This window comes from Muntiacus reevesi, chromosome 2 (assembly GCF_963930625.1).
Source record: "Muntiacus reevesi chromosome 2, mMunRee1.1, whole genome shotgun sequence".
Taxonomy (NCBI): domain Eukaryota; kingdom Metazoa; phylum Chordata; class Mammalia; order Artiodactyla; family Cervidae; genus Muntiacus; species Muntiacus reevesi.
In genome coordinates, this window is record NC_089250.1 from 53,055,374 (window position 1) to 53,076,885 (window position 21,512).

Sequence of the window (21,512 nt, forward strand, 5' to 3'; positions counted from 1 at the left end):
CTGAAGATTTCATGTGTCATTTTATTGAAGTGATATCTTAGTCTTTACACAAGTGCCATGTAAACAAGTTGCTGACTGTTCTTTCTCTCGTGGGGTTGTACGGAACCTTCTGTGTGTATACCCTCAATCCCTCTGAAATGTTGGCCTGTATCTGAGGTATGACGTTACAGCCGAAGGGACCGTTGTAAATTCAGGTGGAGACGGAACACTTCTGACAGCAGCTCACTGAAGCATGCTCTCGGGGACCAAGTGTCCAGTCGTCGCTGCTGAGGACGAGGAGGGGTGGCCTTGCTGGATGGCTTGCTGGGCGGCATTCCCCATTGATACCAGAACACCACTGATCCCCGCGATCCTTCCAGAGCCCGCTATTCAGCCAGCACCGCTTTCTCACTTTTCCTGAAGTTGTGTTTTAGGAGCTCCGGGGACCTGACTTCTCCCCAACAGCTGCCATCACGGCTCCTTGGCAGGCGGAGGTATCGCAGATGCCAGGAGGGCCCTGAGCGCCGACGGCACCAGGAAGGCCAGGATCGCCGGGGAGCCCAGGCTCGCCGTGAGCCCCATCTCGGCCGTCTTTGCCGACGCCGGGTACACCTTGTGGTCCTTGAGAGCCACCAGGAAGGTGAGTGGAGACACAGAAAGGGGACATCAGTGGAGTGTCCATTAAGCCAACCCAGCTCTTGTGTTTCTCTAGCTCGTTTCTTAATTCTAGGAGGGGCCCAGGGGAGGTGCGCTCAGGCTGGAGGGCAGCGAGGGCAGAGGCCTCGTGGGGGGAGGACGGGCCCAGGGTGCGGGAGTTGGGGTTCTGTCCTAAGCCGGGCAGCGTGGACCTGAGTCAGTCGGGGCCGAGTGAGGAATGGGTCTTGGGTGAGGGATGGGGGTGCTGTCGATGAGGGTGGTAGCCACGGGGGTGGACTGTGTGGGGGCACCTGAGGAGGTGGACTGCAGGTGGGAGCAGAGGAGGTCAGCAGAGGAGAAAGCAGGAGCCGGGGGTGCTGACGGGTCTGTGTTGAAGTGGCCCCAGCATGTACCCCCCCCCCCCCACCAGAAGGCGCAGAATGGAACACGGCTGGGGCTGCCCTCCTCCCACTTGGCAGAGCATTTATATTTGACATGAAAAATGCCAACACCCAGGGTACACGTGGGTCAATTAAGAGAAAATTCTGTTAGAACTGAACTGAAATCCCTGATGGCTTTAGTTGAATAGAATCTAACTGAATCTACTTCAACACAGGGTGAACAATTCATTGATTCAGCTTTTCCATATAAAAGTGGTTACTGAAAGAGCTCCTGACTCCGCCTCTAAGAATGCTTTGCCAAGAGAAAGAAGTTGTTCCATTAGAAGGCGACGAAGTGTAACCGTCCCCCAAATGTGTCCGTGTGACGTTAGTGACAGTGGTCTTGTACCTTGCAACCCTTGGTCTCCGTCAGGCCCATCCAGGCCCTCGCCAGCCGAGCCTTTGTCTCCTCTGTCACCCTGGTTTCCTGTCAAGAGTAAGTGACATAATCATATGCTTAGAAGCCCTGATTCAAGTTCAAAGACAGACTGGCTGCGGTGAGTGGTGATCCACCTTCATTACAAGCAGGGTGCCCGCTTTCTAAGCTTTTTACTGAATCAAACCACATTTAGAAAAGGACACGCAGCAAAGTGTCGGGCTCAGTGTCACACACTTGTGTGACTCCCCAGTATCAGAGCATCACTCTTGGACTTGTAGCTTGTTCAATCTGAGCGTTTGCCCTGTATTCCTATGTTCAACATGAGTTTTGACAGTTATTTAAGGTGTTTTCAAACACCCCCTGAACTGTGTTCTCTGCTCCCTCACTCCTGGCTGCTTTTGGTCTCCGTGGCCCTGGTGTCTGGAAGGTGCGCTAAGGCCCGCTGCGAGCGCCCGCTGGCTGCCTGTGCCTGCGTGATGCTGGCTGCCAGGACCTGGGGATGTTCCGGGGAAAGTGAGCCTCTTCTCCACATAGTGATGCTGCTTGAGGCAGACAGCTAGGCTGGGGGCATCTGTCCTGCCTGATGCTAAAAGCAGTGACACCAGTTTCCTTTCAATTGGTATTTGTCATTTTTCCCATCACAGAAGGTAGCACATCGTCTGCAAAGGACTAGGAGTCCCAGGGCTGGGCAGTCAGAGCCTCCCGTGGGTCCTGGGCCTTCCTCGGCCTCTACAGCTCCCTGACCCGAATTGTCCTGGGGAGATGGACGCGCAGCAGTGACAGTGGCATCTGTCTGAGGACCTACAGAATATGTTCTCTTTTAACTCAAACAGTAACCCTCAGGCGTCCCCAGCCCGAGGCAGGCACCCCAGGGAGCACAATGACCCTGTAGCCGAAGCTGAGTGGCTGCCTCCACTGACTCCTGTCACGCTGTTTTTCTGAGAATGAATGCTCTTTTTGAATTTTATTTTCAACAGTCTTTAGGGCATTCAGATCCCTATTTGGACAAAACCTTGTTGGTCTGTCTTTGGGGGGAACCATCCCCCGCTGCAGACAGTGACGTCTCCAAGACAACAGGAAGCTGTCTGACAGTGAACTTCGGCTGGCCAGGGAAGAGAAGGGCATCTGACGGTGTTTGCCCTCTAGTGCTGAAAATATTCTCAATGTCTTTACAGTAACGAAACGATACCACTAATTACAGATGCAGTGAAGTATTTAAACTTAACGTCACAGATGAAGAAAGGAACTCACAGAAGTAAGTTTCGTTTTTCTTAAGCTGTTTCTCAGAAATAGAAAATTATTTTTTTTAATAAGTTTGGAACAAACTAGCAGCAATGAGGAGCTCTAAATCCTAAATTTGGGCTGGGAGGCTGGCTGACCTGAGACAGTCAGACTGTGGTGGCAGACGATGTATAATGAACCAAGTGTTCAAGGCCTTTTTTAGAAGAGGTTAATGGCCAGCAGTTCCCATAGCCGTGATACTGTGTGGGCACTGAGCTTCCCTTGATGGCACCATGGCAGGGGGTCAAGGTTTCCGCCTCGTTTCTAAATTTCCTCTCCTAGTTCTTAAGATGCATTTCTCAATTTCATAACTTTTGCCTTTTGCCACAGAAATGTTCACACATGCCAGTTTTCATTACAGGAACTGTTCTTATGTATAAATGGGGCTCCTGTTGGTTCATTCCTCACATTCTTCTCAGTCCTCCCCCAAATGTTGTTCTAATGAAACTTGAGAAGAACATCACATTTTGGAAAATGTTGTCATACCCTTGGGTTTAATAAGGAGCTGGGCCCCAGAGCATGAAGGGCTGTACCCCAGACATCTCTAGCAATCAATTAACCTCTGGGGCTTTTCTAGAGGAGCCCGTGGGGAGGGGATGGGAGGAGAGCGGAGGGGAAGGGTGGGGCCCCCGAGGCCTCATATCAGTTTCCCCTCTAGGCCTCTTCCCCACCCTGTCCCCATAAGGGAGCATCTCTGTGTGGAGACACTGGTGGGGGGCTCTAGTGTGTGGCTGCATGGTGGGGTGGGCTGCACTCACCTCTGGGTCCAGGGTCTCCAAGCTCTCCTGTGGGACCTCGGTATCCAGGGGGCCCTCGAGCCCCGGGGTGACCAATGGAGCCTGGGGGGCCCGGGGGGCCTGGGGGACCAGCAGGACCTGGTCGCCCGATGGAGCCCGGTGCTAGGGGCTTCCTCAGGTGCGCGGCTAGCTGCGCGATTTGCTCTTTCGGAAAACAAAGATCAGACGTGTATTCATCAGAAGTGTGTTACGTGAATTGTGAACATACTGCCCTTCAAATAAAGCTTGTTCATTGACTGCAAAGGGCTGTAATTGCTTTAGGTCCGTGAGAAATGGTGTCAGTATGCTGTCCGTGAGAAATGCTGAAGAGCAAATCACAGCCCTAAGGAACGCTGAGGGGAAGGCGCCCACCCAGTACAGACCCCAGGGACACCGCAGTGGGCTTGGCTGGAAGGTGGTGGAGGGTGGGGATGAGGGTGGGGTGGGGGTGAGGCTGGGGGTGGTGGGGGGGGTGGGGTGGGGATGGAGTGAGGGTGAGGCTGGGGGTGAAGATGGGACCTGGTCTGGGGGTGGGTGAGGCTGCAGGCACCGTGGACCAGGCAGGGTGGGGCAGGATGGAGGACACTCACCACTGACCAGCCCCCCACACAGCTCCCTGATGTGTTGCTCGCTGGCTTCTTTCCCCTGAAATTCACCCCCAAATCCATCATCATATTGGGGGGCCCACTTGCATTTCTTTGGGGCACCCCCACTAACACCAGGAACCCTGATTGTCTGGAAAGGACTTCATCTGGGTCCAGGAAGAGCCCAACATGCAGGAGCACTGGCTCCGGGGAAAACGTACCGGGACCCCAGGTTTTCCAGTGATGCCGGGCACGCCTCGCACGCCCTGTAGGCCCATGGGACCGGGGGGGCCAGGGACGCCATCTACGCCGCTGGTGCCATTGGGGCCCTGGATGCCCTTAGGGCCCAGCTCCCCGCGACTGCCGGACTGGAGGGAAACAGAAGCAGGGCAGGGGTCATGGCCGAGCCACCTGCAGGGGCTTCTCCCTCGGAGCTGGCAGCTTCCCCACTTCTGACCCACATGGCCATTGGCGCCCCAGAGCCAGCCTGGGGCCCCAAGGGGGCTGGGGAGCCAGTGTCTGCCAGGCACTCACCTCTCCTTTGGGGCCAACAGGGCCGCTGGGACCCTGGAAAAGAGCAGAAGGGAAGTTGTGCACTTCAGTTACTCACGTGTTGTTGGCTGTGGGAACTAGTTCCCCAGGAGCCAGCCTTGCCCGTTATTAGTTGGGGATGAAGAGAAAGCAAGTCACCCATGAAGCTGCTGTCTGACGACAGCATCCACAAGGGTTACTCCTTTTTACTCTAGGTATGTTTCTTTCATGTTCATAAATACTGTATTTTCTTTTTATATTTTTATATTGCTGAGATTGTGTTGTAGCTACTGATGTTTTTAAACTTATTTTCCCTGAAGTGAAGTTGCTCAGTCGTGTCTGACTCTTTGCGACCCCATGAGCTGTAGTCTACCAGGCTCCTCCGTCCATGGGATTTTCCAGGCCAGAATACTGGAGTGAGTTGCCATTTCCTTCTCTGGGGGATCTTCCCGACCCAGGGATCGAACCTGGGTCTCCTGCATTGCAGCCAGACGCTTTACCGTCTGAGTCATCAGGGAAGCCACCTCATTTTCCCTCAGCAGTGTTATTAGCAGCAGTGTACTTCTTCTCACCCATGTTTATTTTGTTCTCACTCATTTTACTGTTACACACAAGGTGGAGCTGAGGGTCTCCGTGGCTGAGGCCCCCCCTTCTCCAGCTGTGAACCCGGGAATCTGCCTGGCAGGATGTGGACAGGGACTGGGGGGCATGAGCCAGCAGCCAGATGGCCCAGGACCCCTCCTCCACCCGGGCCGCTGTCTGGTGAGAGCCCGACGCCAGCTCCGCTCCAGCCACAGACGGTGTCCAGCACCCCAGCCGGAAAGGTTGGCTCTGGACTACAAGGTTCTGCTGGACACGAGGGTCCTGGACTGAGCCGTTTCCAGACTTAAAGAAAGGCTTGGTCACAGAACCAGAGACCTTTGCCACGTGGGGCCATGAAGGTCTCTGTCCCCAGACACCCTGACTGTTCCCTATCAGTCACCTTCTGAAGTGTGACTGTCTGTCAGTTCTATCAGCCTTTTGGTCTATCAGCTCGGTGGAAGCAGCGTTTTCTGTAGCTCAGTCTCAGCTCTGGCTAATTCATACTGAAAAGTCACAGAGGGAGTGTGGAGAGGGGGTGGGGGACAGAAGACCCCACCACCGGGCCTGGGGCCGCCCCCCACAGGGGACAGCACAGGTCCCACCCTCTGCGTCGGGCCTCGACTCGGCCCCAACCCCACCGCACAGACCTGCAGATGCTGCCCTCCCCGCCACCACAAACGTGGCGAGAGGCCGCCTGCCACACTCACCAGTTCTCCTTTATCCCCCGGAAGGCCGTCAGCACCCGCAATGCCCTGAAACGACACAGTGCCGAGCTGCCGACCCCCATTCTTGGTGGGAGCCGTGCCCGAGACCCAGGCCTGGGTGCCAGGCAGACAGCAAGCAGAGCCTCAGGTGGGTTTGGACCGTTTTAGGTCCTCCTGGTGCTCCGGGGGCGGGGGGGCAGTCAGCAGCAGAGCTGTGGGCCCCTCTCCCACCCTGGGCCCTCCAGAGAGAAGGTGCTGTTCCTGGGACCCAGACAGTCAGCGGGGAGCATGACTACTCTGAGGGTCCCTGAGAAGCCCCCCAGGCCACAGGCAGCCTCTGTTGTACCCAGGAGCCAACTGACCCCGGTCTGGATGGTTGCTCTGAGTCGTCAGCCTGGGAGGCCAGGAGTGGGGGGCAGTGACAAAGCTGGAATGAGGGAGGGAGAGAAGGAGGTGCCCCCAGCCCTGAAGACAGTGGCAGCCCCCCAGCTGACCTGACCACCGATGTCTCACCTGGTCACCCTTGGGGCCGGCAGCTCCTCCCGGGCCCTGGTCGGAAAGGGGAGAGCGTTAGAGGATCACAGCGGGGCGAGGGAGGGGGCCAGCGCCCTTCCTCCACTGTGGCGCCAGGACCAGCTCGGCACACAAGGGCCCCTCCCGGACACCTGGCATCCTGGCCGCTGAGCGTGACGGGAGCCTAGCCCCCAGCCTCCTCCCTGATGCCCCCAGCCCCTGAGTATCAGGGACAATGGGGACCCCCCAGTGCTGACTACTGGACACCGACACTGCCTGTGTGTGTGCTGTGGAACTGTGGGAGGTGGGGTGCGGGGCCTGGGGGTGCAGGGATTCCCGCTGGGACCGCACTTACCCGGTCGCCGACGCCACCTCGGAGGCCTTGGGGGCCCGGCAGGCCGGGGTCTCCTATGCTGCCCTTCCGGCCCTACAGACAAGGGCCCAGCTCGTCAGCCCCACAGAGGAGCCCAGTGTTGACCTCTCCCCAAGCCTGACTGGCCCGCCTGGGCTCTCTGGCCCCAAACCTCACCTACCTGGAAGCCACGGACGCCAGGGGCCCCAGGGGGGCCTTGCGGGCCCAGAGCCCCCTGAAAGACAGAGGGAGAGCGTTAGTCCAGCTCCACCTCCCCTTGGGGGCTGGGCAGGCAAAGGATTGGACCCCAAGCCATCTGGCCCAGTTGCTGGGGGGAGGGCATCCTGGGGGCAGCTGGGGTGGCAGAGGTTAGGCCCTAGGACCCTGTGCATCAGCTGGACTTGGCACCAGGCACTGATTCCCCTGCTGCCCTGGGCACTGAGGCTGGTGGTGTCACTGCTGGGTCCATGGAGGGGCCCGAGGCAGGGCTGCTCCCTTGGCTGGGTGCTAGGTGCCGGGTGCCGGGTGCCGGGTTCTGGGCTTCTGTGCCCTCATCACAGAGTCTGAAGGACAGGAGAGCTGGGGCCCGGCCATCACCATGTCCCAACTTTCACAGATTCAGCCCTTTCATACCCCTAAGATGCCACCCCAGCCCACAGAGAAACGGGCCCCAAGCCCATTGCCCCCCGAGACTTCATTGCCCCAACTCACCGCTGAGCCCCTGTGTCCAGCCTCTCCACGCTCGCCGGGCATGCCAACATCTCCCTACACTCGGGAAGGGACAGAGGGTGTCAGCAGGCTCCAGGTACACATGAGTAGGGGGCAAGGGCTGCAGATACTCACAGGGACACCAGGCTCTCCCGAGGGGCCGGCCTCACCCAGCTCTCCAGGTCTACCCTGTGGGGGAGGGGTGAACCCTGAGTGCCTGCCTGCTGGGGGTGGGGGGGGCCTCTGCCCCCAAGACCCAGACTGCGGCTGCGTCTTCCCCTCCCCCTCTCCCCAGGAGAAAGCAACCACGTACCAGTTCTCCTTTCTCACCCTTGGACCCTGCTCGTCCGGGTAGACCCTGTAGGTCAGAGGTCAGCACACAAGGTCAGAGGCAGAGCACCCTGAGAGTGAGGGGCTCCCACAGCCTCCCTGGCCTTGATGCAGAGACCCCACACGCACCCCTGCTCAGGGTAGATGACCACCCAGTAGCCGCATGCACTCACCGGCAGCCCGTTGGGCCCCTTCTCTCCAGGGGCACCATGGCGACCAGCTTCTCCCTGTGGAGTTTGAGGGACATGTGCTGAGGTCCTTCAGGCTGAATGCCCTGCACACCCTCCTCCTCCCTGCAGATCCCCAGCCAGGACCAACCTTTTCGCCATCGAGTCCTGGCACGCCATCCCTGCCATCCTTGCCTGGCATGCCCTGGGGACAGGACGGTGTTAGGCCGCGTGAGCCGTGGGCCCCCCCCAGGCCACGACCTCCCAGCCCCGCCCTCCAGGCCCTGCCCTTCCCCACTGCTGTGCCGTGGGTCTACCCTCCTGGACTCAGGCAGGTGGTGACCTGTGCTGCCCTCTGATTGTGAGGTGAAGGCAGGGAGGATGCACCCAGACCACACTCTGTCCCTAATGCACCAAGACTCTTCACAACACTCCAGGGAAAGTCTGCTGTGCCCACTTTACAGACCAGGAGACTGAGGTCTGGGAGCCAGGATCTGACCTGCCTAGTTCCACAGGCTCGACCAATTTGGGGATCACAAACACAGTCATGTGCTGGGAGGGCGGCAGGAGGGCAGCCAGGGTCTGTCTCTCCCCCAGCCTCCTTTAGCTCTGCCTCCCCACCACCAGCCGTGTTTCCCTGTCCTCTCAGGTTGGGGTGGGGAAGGAGCCAGGGGGCCAGGAGGAAGTGTGGGTCTGGGCTGAACGTGGGCACAGGGCCAGGAGAGCCACACAGGTCACCCACCCCGCCCCCCCACCATGCACTGGCAGCCGCAGACACTCACCGGCTCTCCACCGGGCCCAGACATGCCGGGGACGCCTTTAGGACCAGGCCTGCCCTAGGGGACACGGAGGGACCACAGTCAGGCCTTGGGGACTGCTCTCCCAGATGTGTCACTGGGTCCTGGGAGGGGGGCAGGAGCCTTGCCCACCACTTGCTAGACTCAGGATTGGTTGGGGGACAGCTGTGGGGGCCAGGCCCAACCCCTAGGGGAAAAGACCCATCAAGTAGGAGGTATCTTAGGGTCTTGGCGGTGCCTCTCAAGCCGGGGGAAGATGGGTTTGGAGATGGTCACTTCAGTTCGTTTTGGGAGATGCCTGATTATCTCAGTGTCACTTAAGCCAAGAGTCGTGTTTTCTGTTGCTCCATCTCAGCTGGGCAGTCCTGGCACAAGGTCAGGCCTCACAGCCCAGGACCTCTTGATGGACATCAGTGGTCCTCTGGCTCCTGCCCGGCCACTCCCGAGAGGAGCTTGTTAGGTGACAGTAGCTTCAAGGAGCCACAGGGGGAACAAGACCAGGGGCTCCCCCTACCCCCAGGAGAGGGCAGCCGCCCCAGGCCCCTGGACTTGCTGTCTGTGTGCCTCTCCCATCCCCATGGACCAGGTTCTGCCCAGGAAGGACCCAGACAACCCAGGTTCTCTCACTTACAAGGTCGCCCTTGGGGCCGCGGAACCCCTCTGGGCCCCTCTCTCCTCTGTCGCCCTGCAGTGACAAGGGGGGACAGGAAATAGTTAACAGGTGGGGGGATGGGTGACCCTGCCGAGGGTCGCAGAGGCCAGAGGGACCCCGACCACACCTCCACCTCACTTCATGTCTGGAAGCAGGGTGCAGATCTCCCACAAGGGCTGGGCTGACTCTGGGAAACACCCCCGCGCCCAGTGTTCCCGGTCATTCCTCTCAGGCATGTGCCCAGGTGTGACACATGTGTCCCCCAGGGGAGCCCATGGGACAGCGAAGCCCCGGGAAGGGCTGGGGCAGCCCAGTGGGTCTGGGGAAGGCGACAGTGAGGAAGAGAGGTGAGAATGGAGCCGGGCCTGCAGGGGCCACCCCACCCCCCCAAACACACACATACCGCTTTCCCAGGGGCTCCTGGGATCCCGGGGGGTCCTCGGAACCCGATGGGACCCTGTGGAGGAGAAAGACCCTGAGCCTCTCATCAGAGGCCTGGGGAAATCCCCAAGGCACCCAGGTCCATCTGGGGAGGCCCTCCCAGGAGCTCCTGAGCAACGCCCACATCAGCACCCCACTAGGGCTCCCAGGCCTCTCCCCCTCCCCACATTTGCCAAGGCCTCCTCACCCGATCCCTGCCATCTGCCCTGCCCATCCCTCTAGACCCACAAAAGCCTTCACAGGCTCTGGTTTTCGGAACCATCCAGTGAGTGGAGTCCAGAGACAGCCCTGCCATGGCTACGGGTGAGGACCCACACTCACGGGGCCCACCTCGCCTCTGGAAGTGGCCTCCAATGCCTCTTGACCTCGGGCTGGCCCACAGGCCCTCAAGGGCCAAGGAGGTGGGGAGGCTTGTAGACTTACCCGGTCCCCGGGGGGTCCGAGTGGCCCTGGAAGTCCTCGTAGGCCCCGTGGACCCTGTAGGGAGAGAGCTGGAGCTGTAGGGCCTGGGCCAGAAGCCCCCTAGGAGTGCACACACCCCAGGAGCCACGGAGATCCTGGTCTCCCCTAGAAGCCCCTGATCTCAGGACCCCCACCCAGTCCCGTCCTGGGGGTTGGTGGACGACTCGCATCCCTGAGCTGTTCACCCCACATCCTCACCCTTCCAACCCCTCTCCCTGCTCACCTGCAACCCCACAGTGCCCGGGATACCAGGGGGTCCAGGGGGGCCGGGGTCACCCTGCAAGAGAGGCGCAGAAAGTGGTGGTGGGTGGGTCAGCCCCAGTTCTCCTCCTTGCCCTCTCCCCCCTACCCACTGCTCAAGCCCTAGTAGTGGGGGGCGTTGCCCTGACCTCACAACTGTGCCTCCAAGGCCAAGGGGGCGGGCGTCTTCCAGCGAGGTTGCACGCTGTCCTCCCTCCTAGCAAGCACCCAGCCCTCCCCAGACACCTCCTCCCAGTGGGGGTCAGCCGCTCACGTGGCAGTCTGGCCACTCCCATTCACGCTAGAGGGGCCCTAGTCTGCGGGTAAGGACAGACACACATCCTCCGCAGTGGCCATGAGGGAGTGGGGCGGGGCAGCAGGCCTGCCCAGGCTCAGGGAACCTTTTTGTGAGGCCAGGTGGTGGGGGTCTGTGCAGAGACCCTGCCCCAAACCACTGGGCGCTGGCAGGCAAGGCCAGAATGGGGGGATGGGGGGTTCACAGAAGTCGCTCAGTCAGGGTGCCCCCATCTGCCTGCCTGAGAAGCAGCCAGCACTTCCTCACTCACCCCAACCCCTCACCACAACCCCACCCCAGCACCTGTTCCTCCCCACCCCCTGCCGGGTTCCACCCCATGGCCAGCCTCCACCTTTTCGCCATCCTTGCCGACTTCTCCGGGCTCCCCTTTGTAGCCGGTGGGTCCCTGAAAGACAGAGGTGGGCAGACAGTCACGGCCCCACCCCCAAGCAGCCCTAAACAATTAGGCCTGCCCAGCCCACCAGCCAGCTGGGGAAACCAAGGCCCTGGTGGGAGGAGCAGTGCTGGGCCAGGATGGGGGTGGGGGTCTGAGGCCAGCTTTCCCCATGCTGTCTCTTGATGCCCCCCATCCCGGCAGGTCACCAGTGTTGAGGGGACAGGGACACAGCAAGGACCCCCGGCAGGGTGGGATCCTAGCCCCGCTTGCTTCCTGCAACAGCCCTGTGACCCCACCACCCCCTGACCTCGGCCCATGTAGGGGCCCGGCCACCTCCTAGGGAGTGTAGAGGTGGGTTGGGGTCTGCGTCAACCCTCAGTGGCTGCTCACCTTGAACCCTGGCATTCCTGGGGGCCCTGGGGGGCCTGGCGGGCAAATGGCTGGGCACTGTGAGGAAACAGAGTGGTCAGACAGAATAGGAGCAGGCGCTGAGGTCAGAACATGGAGGCCCTGAGATGGGCCATTTGGCACGGGTGAAGGGGACCTTGGGCCACACGGGGGCCGAGACAGGGCCTCATTCAGGGCCGCCGCGGGGTGCAGTGAGGCATTGTAGAGCCAGGCCGCAGCCACCAGCCCCTCGAGGCCGCCTCCACACACCCAGCTCCGATGTCTCGGCCCAGCACAGGTTCAAAGTAGCTATTCAGCACAGTGGCTGCTGGCTTCACAAAGGGGCCTTCATCACACAGCTCGGCAGCCAGCCCTGCTCGGGGTCCCCATGGTGCACGGAGGTGCCAGAGGGAGGCGTGCATGACCCTTGGGCATCCCCAGGGTCTCGGCGAGCCCAGGGCTGGTGTGGGGGCTTCCAGATCATTCCACAGCTCATCTGGTAGAGCCAGTGATGTCACCCCCAGTTGCTCCCCCAGCAGCAGGGGCCCAGCCATTCTCCTCTTTCCAGAAGACCCCTGAAGCCTCCCCAGGGACACCAACATCAAGCCCTCAGAACACAGGTGGGGGCAAGAGGGGCCGGCAGGGGCACAAGTGGGCTAGCCGGGCCAGGCCAGGCCCTCTGTTTAATAACTTACAACCGATCCTTCCAGGAGGCTGGGTGTTGGCCCACGAACCCCGGGCCTCCAGAGTTGCTATTCTTACATGAGAGGCAAAGCTCAAATACTAGACTAGCCTGAAAATTTCTGTCTACCCTGCCAAGGTGGTCAAGCTTGCCCTGCGTGGCTAAAACCTGGCCTTCACACGCAAAGCCTGGCTGTGCCAAGGAGGAGTGGAATTGGTCAACATGTGATTTTGCTTAAATTAACTTCCGTTTGCGCTACCGTGCATGCCAAGGAGATGCAATGGTGCAAGGCTAGACTGTGGGGTGGGGAGAGGGCAGCGCAGGGGAGATGCTACACCCAGAACTGGTGCTGCATGCACTGAGTCTGTTCCTAGGGAGCCCCCATCCCTGCCTTCCTGTGCTCTCCAGATGGGCCCCCCCTCCCACCAAGATAGGCATCCCCACAAAAGGCTTTGAAAAGGCTGCACGTGCCCACCTGAAGATCAGTAGCACCTTCGGGAAGGACCCCTGGGTGACCCTGGAACACAGAGATGCCAGCTTTGACACAGCCCTCCACCCTCCCTGCCTACAACCCACCACTCGAGACCACCATGGCACTCGAACCCTTCATCCCCCAGTGGCCAGTGCCAGTTACTGCTGGCCCCCTCTGCAGGGTGTGTGACAATGACAAAAACCATCTGCCCTTGGGATGGGGTGGCCCCAGGTCTGAGCCCCACTAGCCCAGGTCAGCTGACGCACCTGCTCCAGCCTGGCCCTAGCTCCTGTTTGGGGTGTGGCCGGGACTCTCCCTGAAGACATGGGTCCTGGGGCTGGCAGCCCGGGGGATGGGCTGAGGATGGGCACCCTGGGGACAAGGGAGTCCCACCCACCAAGCAGTCACCCATGCCTGAGACTCGCCCGAGAGCTTGAGAGCCTCTGCCCAGTACTCACAGGGGGGCCAGGAGGTCCCGGGGGGCCAGGGAGGCCTGGGAGGCCTGAGGGTCCCTGTGGGAGGGGTTATGACTTAGAAAGAACAGTAGCAGCCCCCACCATGGGTGAGGCGACCAGCCACCTCCGGAGAGGAGCAGCCCCCCCCCCCCGCCCCAGGACCATGCAGTTATGGTGACACCACCTGCTTGCCCCTCCCCCACCTTCTGCATCCTGAGATCCACTCTGTCTTTGGACTTCAGCCACTGAGGCCCACCAAAGAAGAGGGGAGGGAGAGGAGGGGTGCAGGGAGCAGGTGAAGAGGGGAGGGGAAAGGGAGGGAAAGGCCCCCATAGTTGCTGTTGGGGAGTCCTGGCAGCCACTCACCGGGGGGCCCCGGAGACCAATTCCACCTGGTAGGCCGCTCACCCCTGCCTCTCCCTGGGGAGGTAAAAAGTGAGAGAGGGGGCTCTGCACCCAAGGAGCTCTGAGGACCCAGGGCAGTTCAGACTCTGTCCTGTATCCCCTCACAGGGCTGGCCAGCTCTCTTTAGGGACAGGGACTCTGTTGCCCCACCAAGCCCCACCCTCACCCTGGCTTGGGACCTGATGACCATGTTGGTTCTGAGTGTGGTGGGCATGTTTTGGGGGGGGCGGGCACGAGGGTTGTAAATACTCACAGGGGGTCCAGGGAGGCCTTTGCCCTGCAATGCCAAGAATGTGATCAGGGCTTGCTGGGGATGGGAAGGGGTTGCCCACCACCCACCCCATCACCCTGAGCTGGTAGGTGGTCATTGGGGATGAGAGGATACAGCCAGGATGGCACCCAGGATCTCAGGAGAAGCTGCAGAGGGGCCACACTTGGGGAGCTTTGGGGCCCTCAAGCTCCCACCAGGAGGAGATGCCGGTACTCACCCCCAGCCCAGGTGGCCCTGGGGGTCCCAGACTTCCCTGCAGGAGGAAATGGGGTTTCAGAGGGGCTGGCAGAGGCACCATGCCTGTGTGTGCAAACCCGTTCCCCTCCCTCCCAAGTTCATCTCTCCTGAGGAGGGTTTCCTGTTTCACAGAAGACTGACAACAGGCAGTGAGTGGGGGGCACCTCTGATGTCCCAGGGGTCTGGGTCCAGCCCTTTACCAACAATCCTGCAGAGGAAAAACCAGAACCAGTCCCACCTTCCTGGGAGCGCTGCTGCAGGCAGGATCAACCACCAGGTGTGACCCATGCCACACAGAGGAGCTCCATGGCCAGTTCCTCCAGGAAGCCTACCGACCTTGGCCCACAGTAGAGAGTCCCAAAGCTCCAGCAGCCACCTGCCTGTCAGCACCCTCTTGGCCCTCCTCCTGCCTGCATCCCAACTTAGAGGTCCTTGTACTGGAGGCCCCTCCCCTCCTGTGTCCCAGGCTCCCAGCAGAAAAGCCTGGAGCTAACCCACTTTCTCCCACCCTCCTCCATCTCCCACACCCTCCTCGGCATCACCAAAGCACCTGCCCTCCTGCAGGCAGCTGCTCTCTTCCTTGTTTCTACTCAGAAAGCTCCATAGCCCAGTTCCCAAAGGCAGTGCTCTGCCCTGGGTCCCCCCACACCCAGCCCCCTGTCCTCTGTACTCAAGGGCTGGGAAACAGTCATTTCTTAAAGCCGGGAAGGAGAGGGAGTGTTGGGTTCAGCTTTGCTCTCAGCACCACGAGAGAAGTTAGTCAACCAGAAAGAGGCTTTAGTGGACACTGGTCAGACTCAGGGGACAGGCTGGGTGACCATGGCCCCTCGGGTGGGCACAGAGAGAGAGGCAGTGGTTCACCATGGAAGGAGGAGGGCCAGCCATGTCCCCCCACCATGCCAGCCTCTCAACATGGTCTGGGGGCTGGGGCAGCTCTGCCCAGATGGGGTAGGGACAGGGAACGCGCCACCCTGGGTCCACCTGCCCTCCTGCCCCCTCCACCCCACATCAGGGGTGGGGCCCAGCCAGTCCAGTCACGGCAGCTGCTCTCCGAACACCCACCCTGTGGACAGGCGGTGCTCAGCCAGACTGCCCCTGGCCAGGACCTCAACCCCAAACTGAAGCCACTGGACGCAGTGCCTGCCTTACCCGTTCTCCGGGAGCGCCCTTGGGTCCAGGAGGTCCATCCTGCCCGTTCAGACCCTGGGGAGCAGATGGAAGGAGGGCTGGAGGGGTCGTACAGGAAGGATGTGCCCCGCTGGGGGAAAGAGCCAGCCATGGGCCCTTCTCTGACTAAAGCCAGTCCAGAGAGTTCACAAGGACTGGATTGGTACCTCCCCCCACTGGCCTCACCCACCATCCACCTGGTGTGCCGTGCTAGGGGTTGGGGGCAGCCGGTGGGAAGCCAGAAGCTGGAGCCCCTGCTGGAGTGGACAAGCCCAGGGAGCAGGAGAGTTCCCCGCTTGGACCCCTCCAGTGCTCACAAAGCCCCCGTCCTGGGGCCCCGCCTTAAGCTCCTGAGGACCCCTGATGCAGCCGCCAGGGGCTCGGAGGGGTCTGGATAATGGGCCTTTGTTCCCAGAGAAGCGAGAGCTGGCGGGACTTTCGCCCCTCCTGTGTGCTGGCGCTGTCGTCTGGCAGACAGGGCCAGACACTGACGGGTCTGGGACGGAGGCCAAGGGACCCCGCTGGGGGACCTCCGGAGATCCTCTTGGGTCAGGCTGTCCTGTTTGAGCTGGCCCAGCTGGAGAGCAGCAATTAAACCTGACTCCTGGGTGCTGGGATGGAGCCCCTCCAGGAGGGAGGGGGTGGGGGCTCGCACGAGGAGAGGAGGGGAGGGGAAGGGAGGGGAGGAGCGGGCACACTCACATCCACTCCAGGCAGTCCAGGCAGCCCGGCCTCTCCCGGTTTCCCCGGCTTCCCTGGGGCCCCTTTCGGTCCCTGTGGGGGGAAAGGGCAGAGGCGTGACAGAAGCTGAGCCAGAGAGTGGCCTTCACCAAGAAGACAGACGTCCTCCAGTGGGGCCCGAGGAGGGCCTCTCCACCAGAGCCCCACCTCCATGCTGCCTGCAGACCCTGGCCCAGCTGCCCACCTTTTCTGGTGCCTCCTCCAGCAGCCCCCTACCCTTCTTTGGCCACATTGGTACGATACTCACCTGGATGCTTCAACCTTCCTAGTGAAGGGCCAGGGTACCCTCTGTGAGCCTAGAGCCCTTAATTCCTGGCCTGAACAGCTCCAGGAGGGTCACTTGTGGGACCTCTGATGAGCTGGATGTGCAGGGTTGTGTTGACCCCTCCCCTGACCTGAACAAGCTTCAAAAGCCAGACCCTGCCCTGAGAGGCGTCAAGTCCCACCTACTCCCCTCCCACCCCTTTCTGCTCTGCCCCGCCCCTTCTCCCAGGCCTCCCCTTTGGTGACCCAGGGCCCAGCGTGATGGGAAGGGATGTCAATGACCCCTCTGTTATAGACCCATCCCTCCCCTCCAGAATAGAAGGAGGCCATCCCCCCCAACCACACACACACACAGCTTATACCGCAGCCAGGACACTCACCGCGGGCCCAGGCAGACCAGGAGGACCAACTTCTCCCTGCAGAGAGGACATGCCCATGTGACCAAGCATCCCCAGGGAGCAGAGCTGGATCAGAGGAGGCTCCAGAAGACAAGATGGAGCCCCTCATCCTGTCATCCATACCGGTGGGCCTCTCCCTTCCAGGGGCAGGCAGAGCAGTGGGTGGTGGGGAGAGGGCAGGTGGTGGGGAGAGGGGTTAGCTGGACAGATTGGGGCTATTGAGCCCACTCTGAGGGCACAGGAACACCCCAGAAATGATGGGAGGTATCATGAAGCCCACCCCTCCACCTGCCTGAAACCTAGTCAGAGGTGGCAGCCCCCACTTACAGAGGAAGGCACCCCAGCACCCCTTCCCTCTGATGACCACCCAAAGCTTCCAGGCCAGGTATTACATGGAAACGTCCCTAGAGGGAACAATGGGGCCTGGCTCCTATTGGCTGCGGAGACTTGGGGTGCAAGGGGCCCAGCCCCACCAGGAGGGGAGGCTGCCTGGGTCCAGGGCCCAACATGACTGCACTCAGCAATGGCCCTTTGGAGGGGGTGGGAGGAGGGAAACTCAGGCCATCAAGAGCCGGGCAGGCCCCTGGGACTCAAGGAGCTGAGGACTGGTCAAGGGTGGCTCCACCGGGGAACAGCACTGGTGAGGAGAGGCCTGGAGGGCCCTAACTTTCATGGCCTGGCCGGGCCTCTCTAGGTCCAGGGCTCTCACCCCACCTGGATCTGGGGGCAGGCTGTGGGGTCTCATCTGCTTCCACATGGCCAGGGTCACACTTAGGCTGGGGCACCTTGAAGATGCCAGCCCCCCAGCCCCTTCAAAGCTGGCTCCAACCTCTAGTAGCCACGGAGACCCTGCTAGGGGGACAGGCCCCATGCCTGGGCCTCTACCTCCAGAAAAGAGGAGTGTGGGCCTTCCAGGGACCCAGAGACACATGCCTCAGGGCCCACACTTCCAACCCAAAGAGCACTTCACAGCCACCCCCACCTGTTCTTGGGAGACAACCCCTGAGGGGCCCACTTCCAGAAGGAGCAAGGATCATTTGTCCCATTTCACATCCCACAGGGGTGCTCATCACCCCAGCTCTGGGAGATGGACTTCGTTTTCTCTCCATCAGGCCTGGGGCTCAGGGAGTTTGAGGCCAGAATGAGAACCCCACAGAAGCTTCCCTATCATCCCCCCAAACTCACATCAATGCCATCCTTGCCTGGCTTCCCAGGTGGCCCTTGGGGACCGGGCGGGCCTCGAGGTCCCACTTTCTGAAATGGAGAAACATCATCAGGTGGCAGCTCCCTATACTCTCCACTGCAGGTTCCCCTAGTTGGCCCTGGGGTTAGCCTGACAGAGCACCCCCTCCTCTCAGTCCAGAGAAGAGCTCGGGCCTGTGCAGGGGCCTGCACCACTCCCCTCCCCACTCCCCTTCAGACCCCAGGCTGTCGCAGCGTCCCCTGCCACCTCACTGGGCCAAGAGGGGCCACGTCCGAGGCCCACGAGGAACAAAGGCCACATTGTGTGCCTCTGGTGGAGACGCAGCTCTGGCACCACCCCCGCTGGGTGAGGACGGGGCAGTCCCTGAACTCAACCCCAGGGTTTCCTTGGGGGCTCAGCTGGGCGACGGCGAGCCTGTGCCCAGGTGGTACAGAAACTTTGCAGTGACAAGACTGTGCCCGCCATCCCCAAGTGCCCCGGAATTCCTGGCTCCCTCACTGACTCAGGGAGACTGGCTACAGGGGGCAAGTGGGGAGCTTATTCCCTGGCTGCGCTGCTCAACAGGTGACCGCAGAGCCACGGACCCCCACCCTAGCTGCATTCAACGGTGAGCCCTACGTGCCCCGGGTCCCACGCTCACCTGTGCCTCGGTCAAGGTTACGGTGGCGGCCAGCAGATGCCCCAGCAGCAGCAGGGCCAGGGTGGGGGCTCCGGCCATGGCTGCACTCGCACTCTGAGAGGAGCTGGCGGGCGGAGGCAGGGGCCTCGAGCTGGGCTCGGCGGGCGGGGCTGGTGGTGGGCCGGCCAGACGCCAGTTCCCGCCCCGCCGGCCCTCGCACAAGCCCCCCATTCAGCCGGCCCACCTGGGTGGGCGGGGGCTTCTGCATCGCCCCACTCCCTGCCGAGCCAGCCAGGGAAGAAAGAAACCCAGTGGCATTTTTAGGGCCAGCCTCTGAGTTAAAATTATCCTGGGACCGGTGAGTTACACACACACACCTTTCAGCAAAAGAGAAAGAGGCTCTTTTCTCACTTGGTCCTGGACCAGGGTGTGGAGGGAGAGCCCCACGCTGAAGGCTCCTTTGAAGAAGGGGCAGACGTGGTCCTATCAAGGGGCTGACCAAGTCACATTCTCCTCCCTGGGGTCCTGAGAGGGACCCTGCTGCCCAAGGCCCAGGAAGTCCTTCAGAGAGAGTGAACACATCTGTGCCAGGGACCAGACAGGGCTCAACAAGGACCCCGGTCCCTGCTGTGAGCAGAAGTTCAGGGCCATGCCTGCCAGGCTGGAACCCCCCCTCACCGGGGCCCTCACCCCAAACTTTAACTGTACTGAGTGGTCCAAGCACCTGAACCAGCACTGGCAAAGGCCGGACTGTCATCCAGCACTGCCACCCCAAGAGGAAAGTGGGGGCCCCACAGAGAAAGGAAATGCCCCCGTGATCCCGGGCTCGAGAGAAACACAGTGGACAGGGGCTGGCTGCTCCTTTCTCACAAGCTGGGCGAGCTGTGCTTCACCTGGAAACGCATGGGGACAGAAGGGTGAGTGGCAGCACCTGAGGCCAGAGGAACTCAATGTCCCCCAGGGGGACACTCAAACATCCAGGTCACCTACAGAGCCCCGATTGCTCAGAATCCCCAGCTCCCCCCTGCCTGGCATCAGAGTCTTTAGAATGCCCTAGGAAATGAGGTTTCAGAATTTCTGCAGTAGGCAACTCAGAGCTTCTGAGTCGATGGAGGAGGTGCATGGAGGCAGACCACACAGTTAAGAACCTCCCTTCCCTTCCTCATTGGGTTCAGCTGTGAGCCGCTCATCAGACTTGGCCACATCCTCCAATCTTTGTTCAGTCACTAAGGTATGTGCAACCCTTTGTGACCCCATGGACTGTAGCCAACCAGGCTTCTCTGTCCTCCACTATCTCCTGGAGTTTGCTCAAATTCATGTCCATTGGGTTGGTGAGGCTATCTAACCATCTCATCCTCTGCCTCCCCCTTCTCTTTCTGCCTCTAAAGGGAGGGAGAATTATATCAGGAAGGGACAAGAGAATCTACAAAACTCCTGCCTTCTAGAGTGGCTCAGATGGTAAAGCATCTGCCTGCAATGTGGGAGACCCAAGTTCAATCCCTGGGTTGAGAAGATCTCCTGGAGAAGGAAATGGCAACCTACTCCAGTATTCTTGCCTGGAAAATCCTATGGACGGAGGAGTCTGGTATGTTACAGTCCATGAGGTCGCAGAGAGTCGGACACGACTGAGCGACTTCACTTTCAGGAGTCATCCTAGGACATCCTCACAGATGCAGGGTGGGGCAAACCACTCCATCCCACCCCCACAGACTCGGCCTCTCCCCCAACCCCCTTTCCTCCTGCACTTCCACGCCTGACACGGCAGGGGCGCCAGAGGGCTCCTGCTGGACCAGACTTGGGGAAGCCTTGCTGTGAAGTCAAGGAGAGACCGGGTGCCTGGAATCCCATTCCCTCATCCTAGTCCTATGCAGACTCTCCCACCTGCTGCCAGGAAACACCCTCCCTTGGAGAGCAGCCCCTGTCTTGAAGCCCCAATAGCTACAGTGGCCTGGGGAGAGGCCAGGGGGCTAGCTTCACATCTACCAGCCAGTGTCCAGGGTCACTGCCCACCTGTCTTGGGCCATCACTCTCCCTAAAGCTTGCAGGTCAGGTGGGTCTGAGAGGCCTGCCAGCCTATCCCCAGGTCCCGCTGCTGGACACAGATACTCCCCTCTCCCAGGGTTGCTCTAAAGGGGTCTTCTCCCTCCAGGCTTCAAGCTTTTCCATCTGAACCTGAGCCTGATAATGGTCTGGATAAGGACCCTGGCCCCTGGGGTCACTGTATGGCCCACACTGGCCCCAACAAGTGACTTTAAGTTTGTCCATCTCCCCCCCGCCCCCACACACAGGACAGGAGTTGTCGGGGGAGCATGTTAGTGGGAAGCAAGTCCCAGCTCCCAACCCACAGAATGAACTAGGCTCCCTCCCCCTGCCCGCACCCCCAGGTGTGAGCTCCATCACTTCCACCTGTCGGGAGGGGAGAGGCCAGCCCTGACCAGAGGACAAAGCCAGGCTGAGGGCAGCATGCCCTGTGGGTTGGGGGCTGCTGAAGGAGGGAGGCACTCTGTTCCCATGCCAGGTTGGAGGGCCCAGGGTCCCTGTGTGGAGGACCCATGGGCTGAGAGGTGGCTACGGCTGCTAGGTCAGGGGCAGAGGGGACAGAGCCAGGGAACCACCACAGAGCTTGTGGTCCGAGGTGCATCACAGAACCCCAGTCAGGGCACACCCGACACTGCTCCACACCCTTGAATCGGTGACAGAAGGCAGCCTAGGGACCCAGTGCCCAGCCCCAGAGGCTCTGGGTGGCTGTGCGATCAGGGTGCATTTTGGGGGGTGTACACTGGGAGGCACACATGCTCAGGAGGGCCGCACCAGGGTCGCACGCCAGGCACTTCCACAGCAAAGTGGGGACACAGCTGGGCCATATGCAACCACGAGTCCAGCCAGAGTTACTCATGAAACCAGCCCCTCCCCTGCCCTAGCCATCCACGAGCTGTCATCCATACCGAAACACTCAAAGTCAAA

General features: G+C 60.6%; 1 protein-coding gene across 1 annotated transcript; it reads right to left on the reverse strand.

Annotated features, from left to right (window-relative positions):
- Positions 1–5: 5 nt before the first annotated feature.
- Positions 6–18,647, reverse strand: COL9A3 (collagen type IX alpha 3 chain). The gene is made up of 32 exons (XM_065921650.1): positions 18,570–18,647; positions 17,911–17,979; positions 16,708–16,743; positions 16,025–16,096; positions 15,305–15,358; positions 14,136–14,171; positions 13,901–13,924; positions 13,609–13,662; positions 13,246–13,299; positions 12,791–12,832; positions 11,637–11,693; positions 11,202–11,255; positions 10,538–10,591; positions 10,276–10,329; positions 9,815–9,868; positions 9,391–9,444; positions 8,745–8,798; positions 8,114–8,167; positions 7,969–8,022; positions 7,779–7,823; positions 7,601–7,654; positions 7,469–7,522; positions 6,939–6,992; positions 6,761–6,832; positions 6,406–6,441; positions 5,896–5,940; positions 4,610–4,642; positions 4,297–4,443; positions 4,082–4,136; positions 3,474–3,656; positions 1,405–1,482; positions 6–600 (listed from the first exon to the last, which is right to left on the reverse strand). The coding sequence occupies exons 1-32, from the start codon at positions 18,645–18,647 to the stop codon at positions 410–412; spliced, it is 2,055 nt and encodes a 684-aa protein (XP_065777722.1). The 3' UTR covers positions 6–409.
- Positions 18,648–21,512: the final 2,865 nt, after the last annotated feature.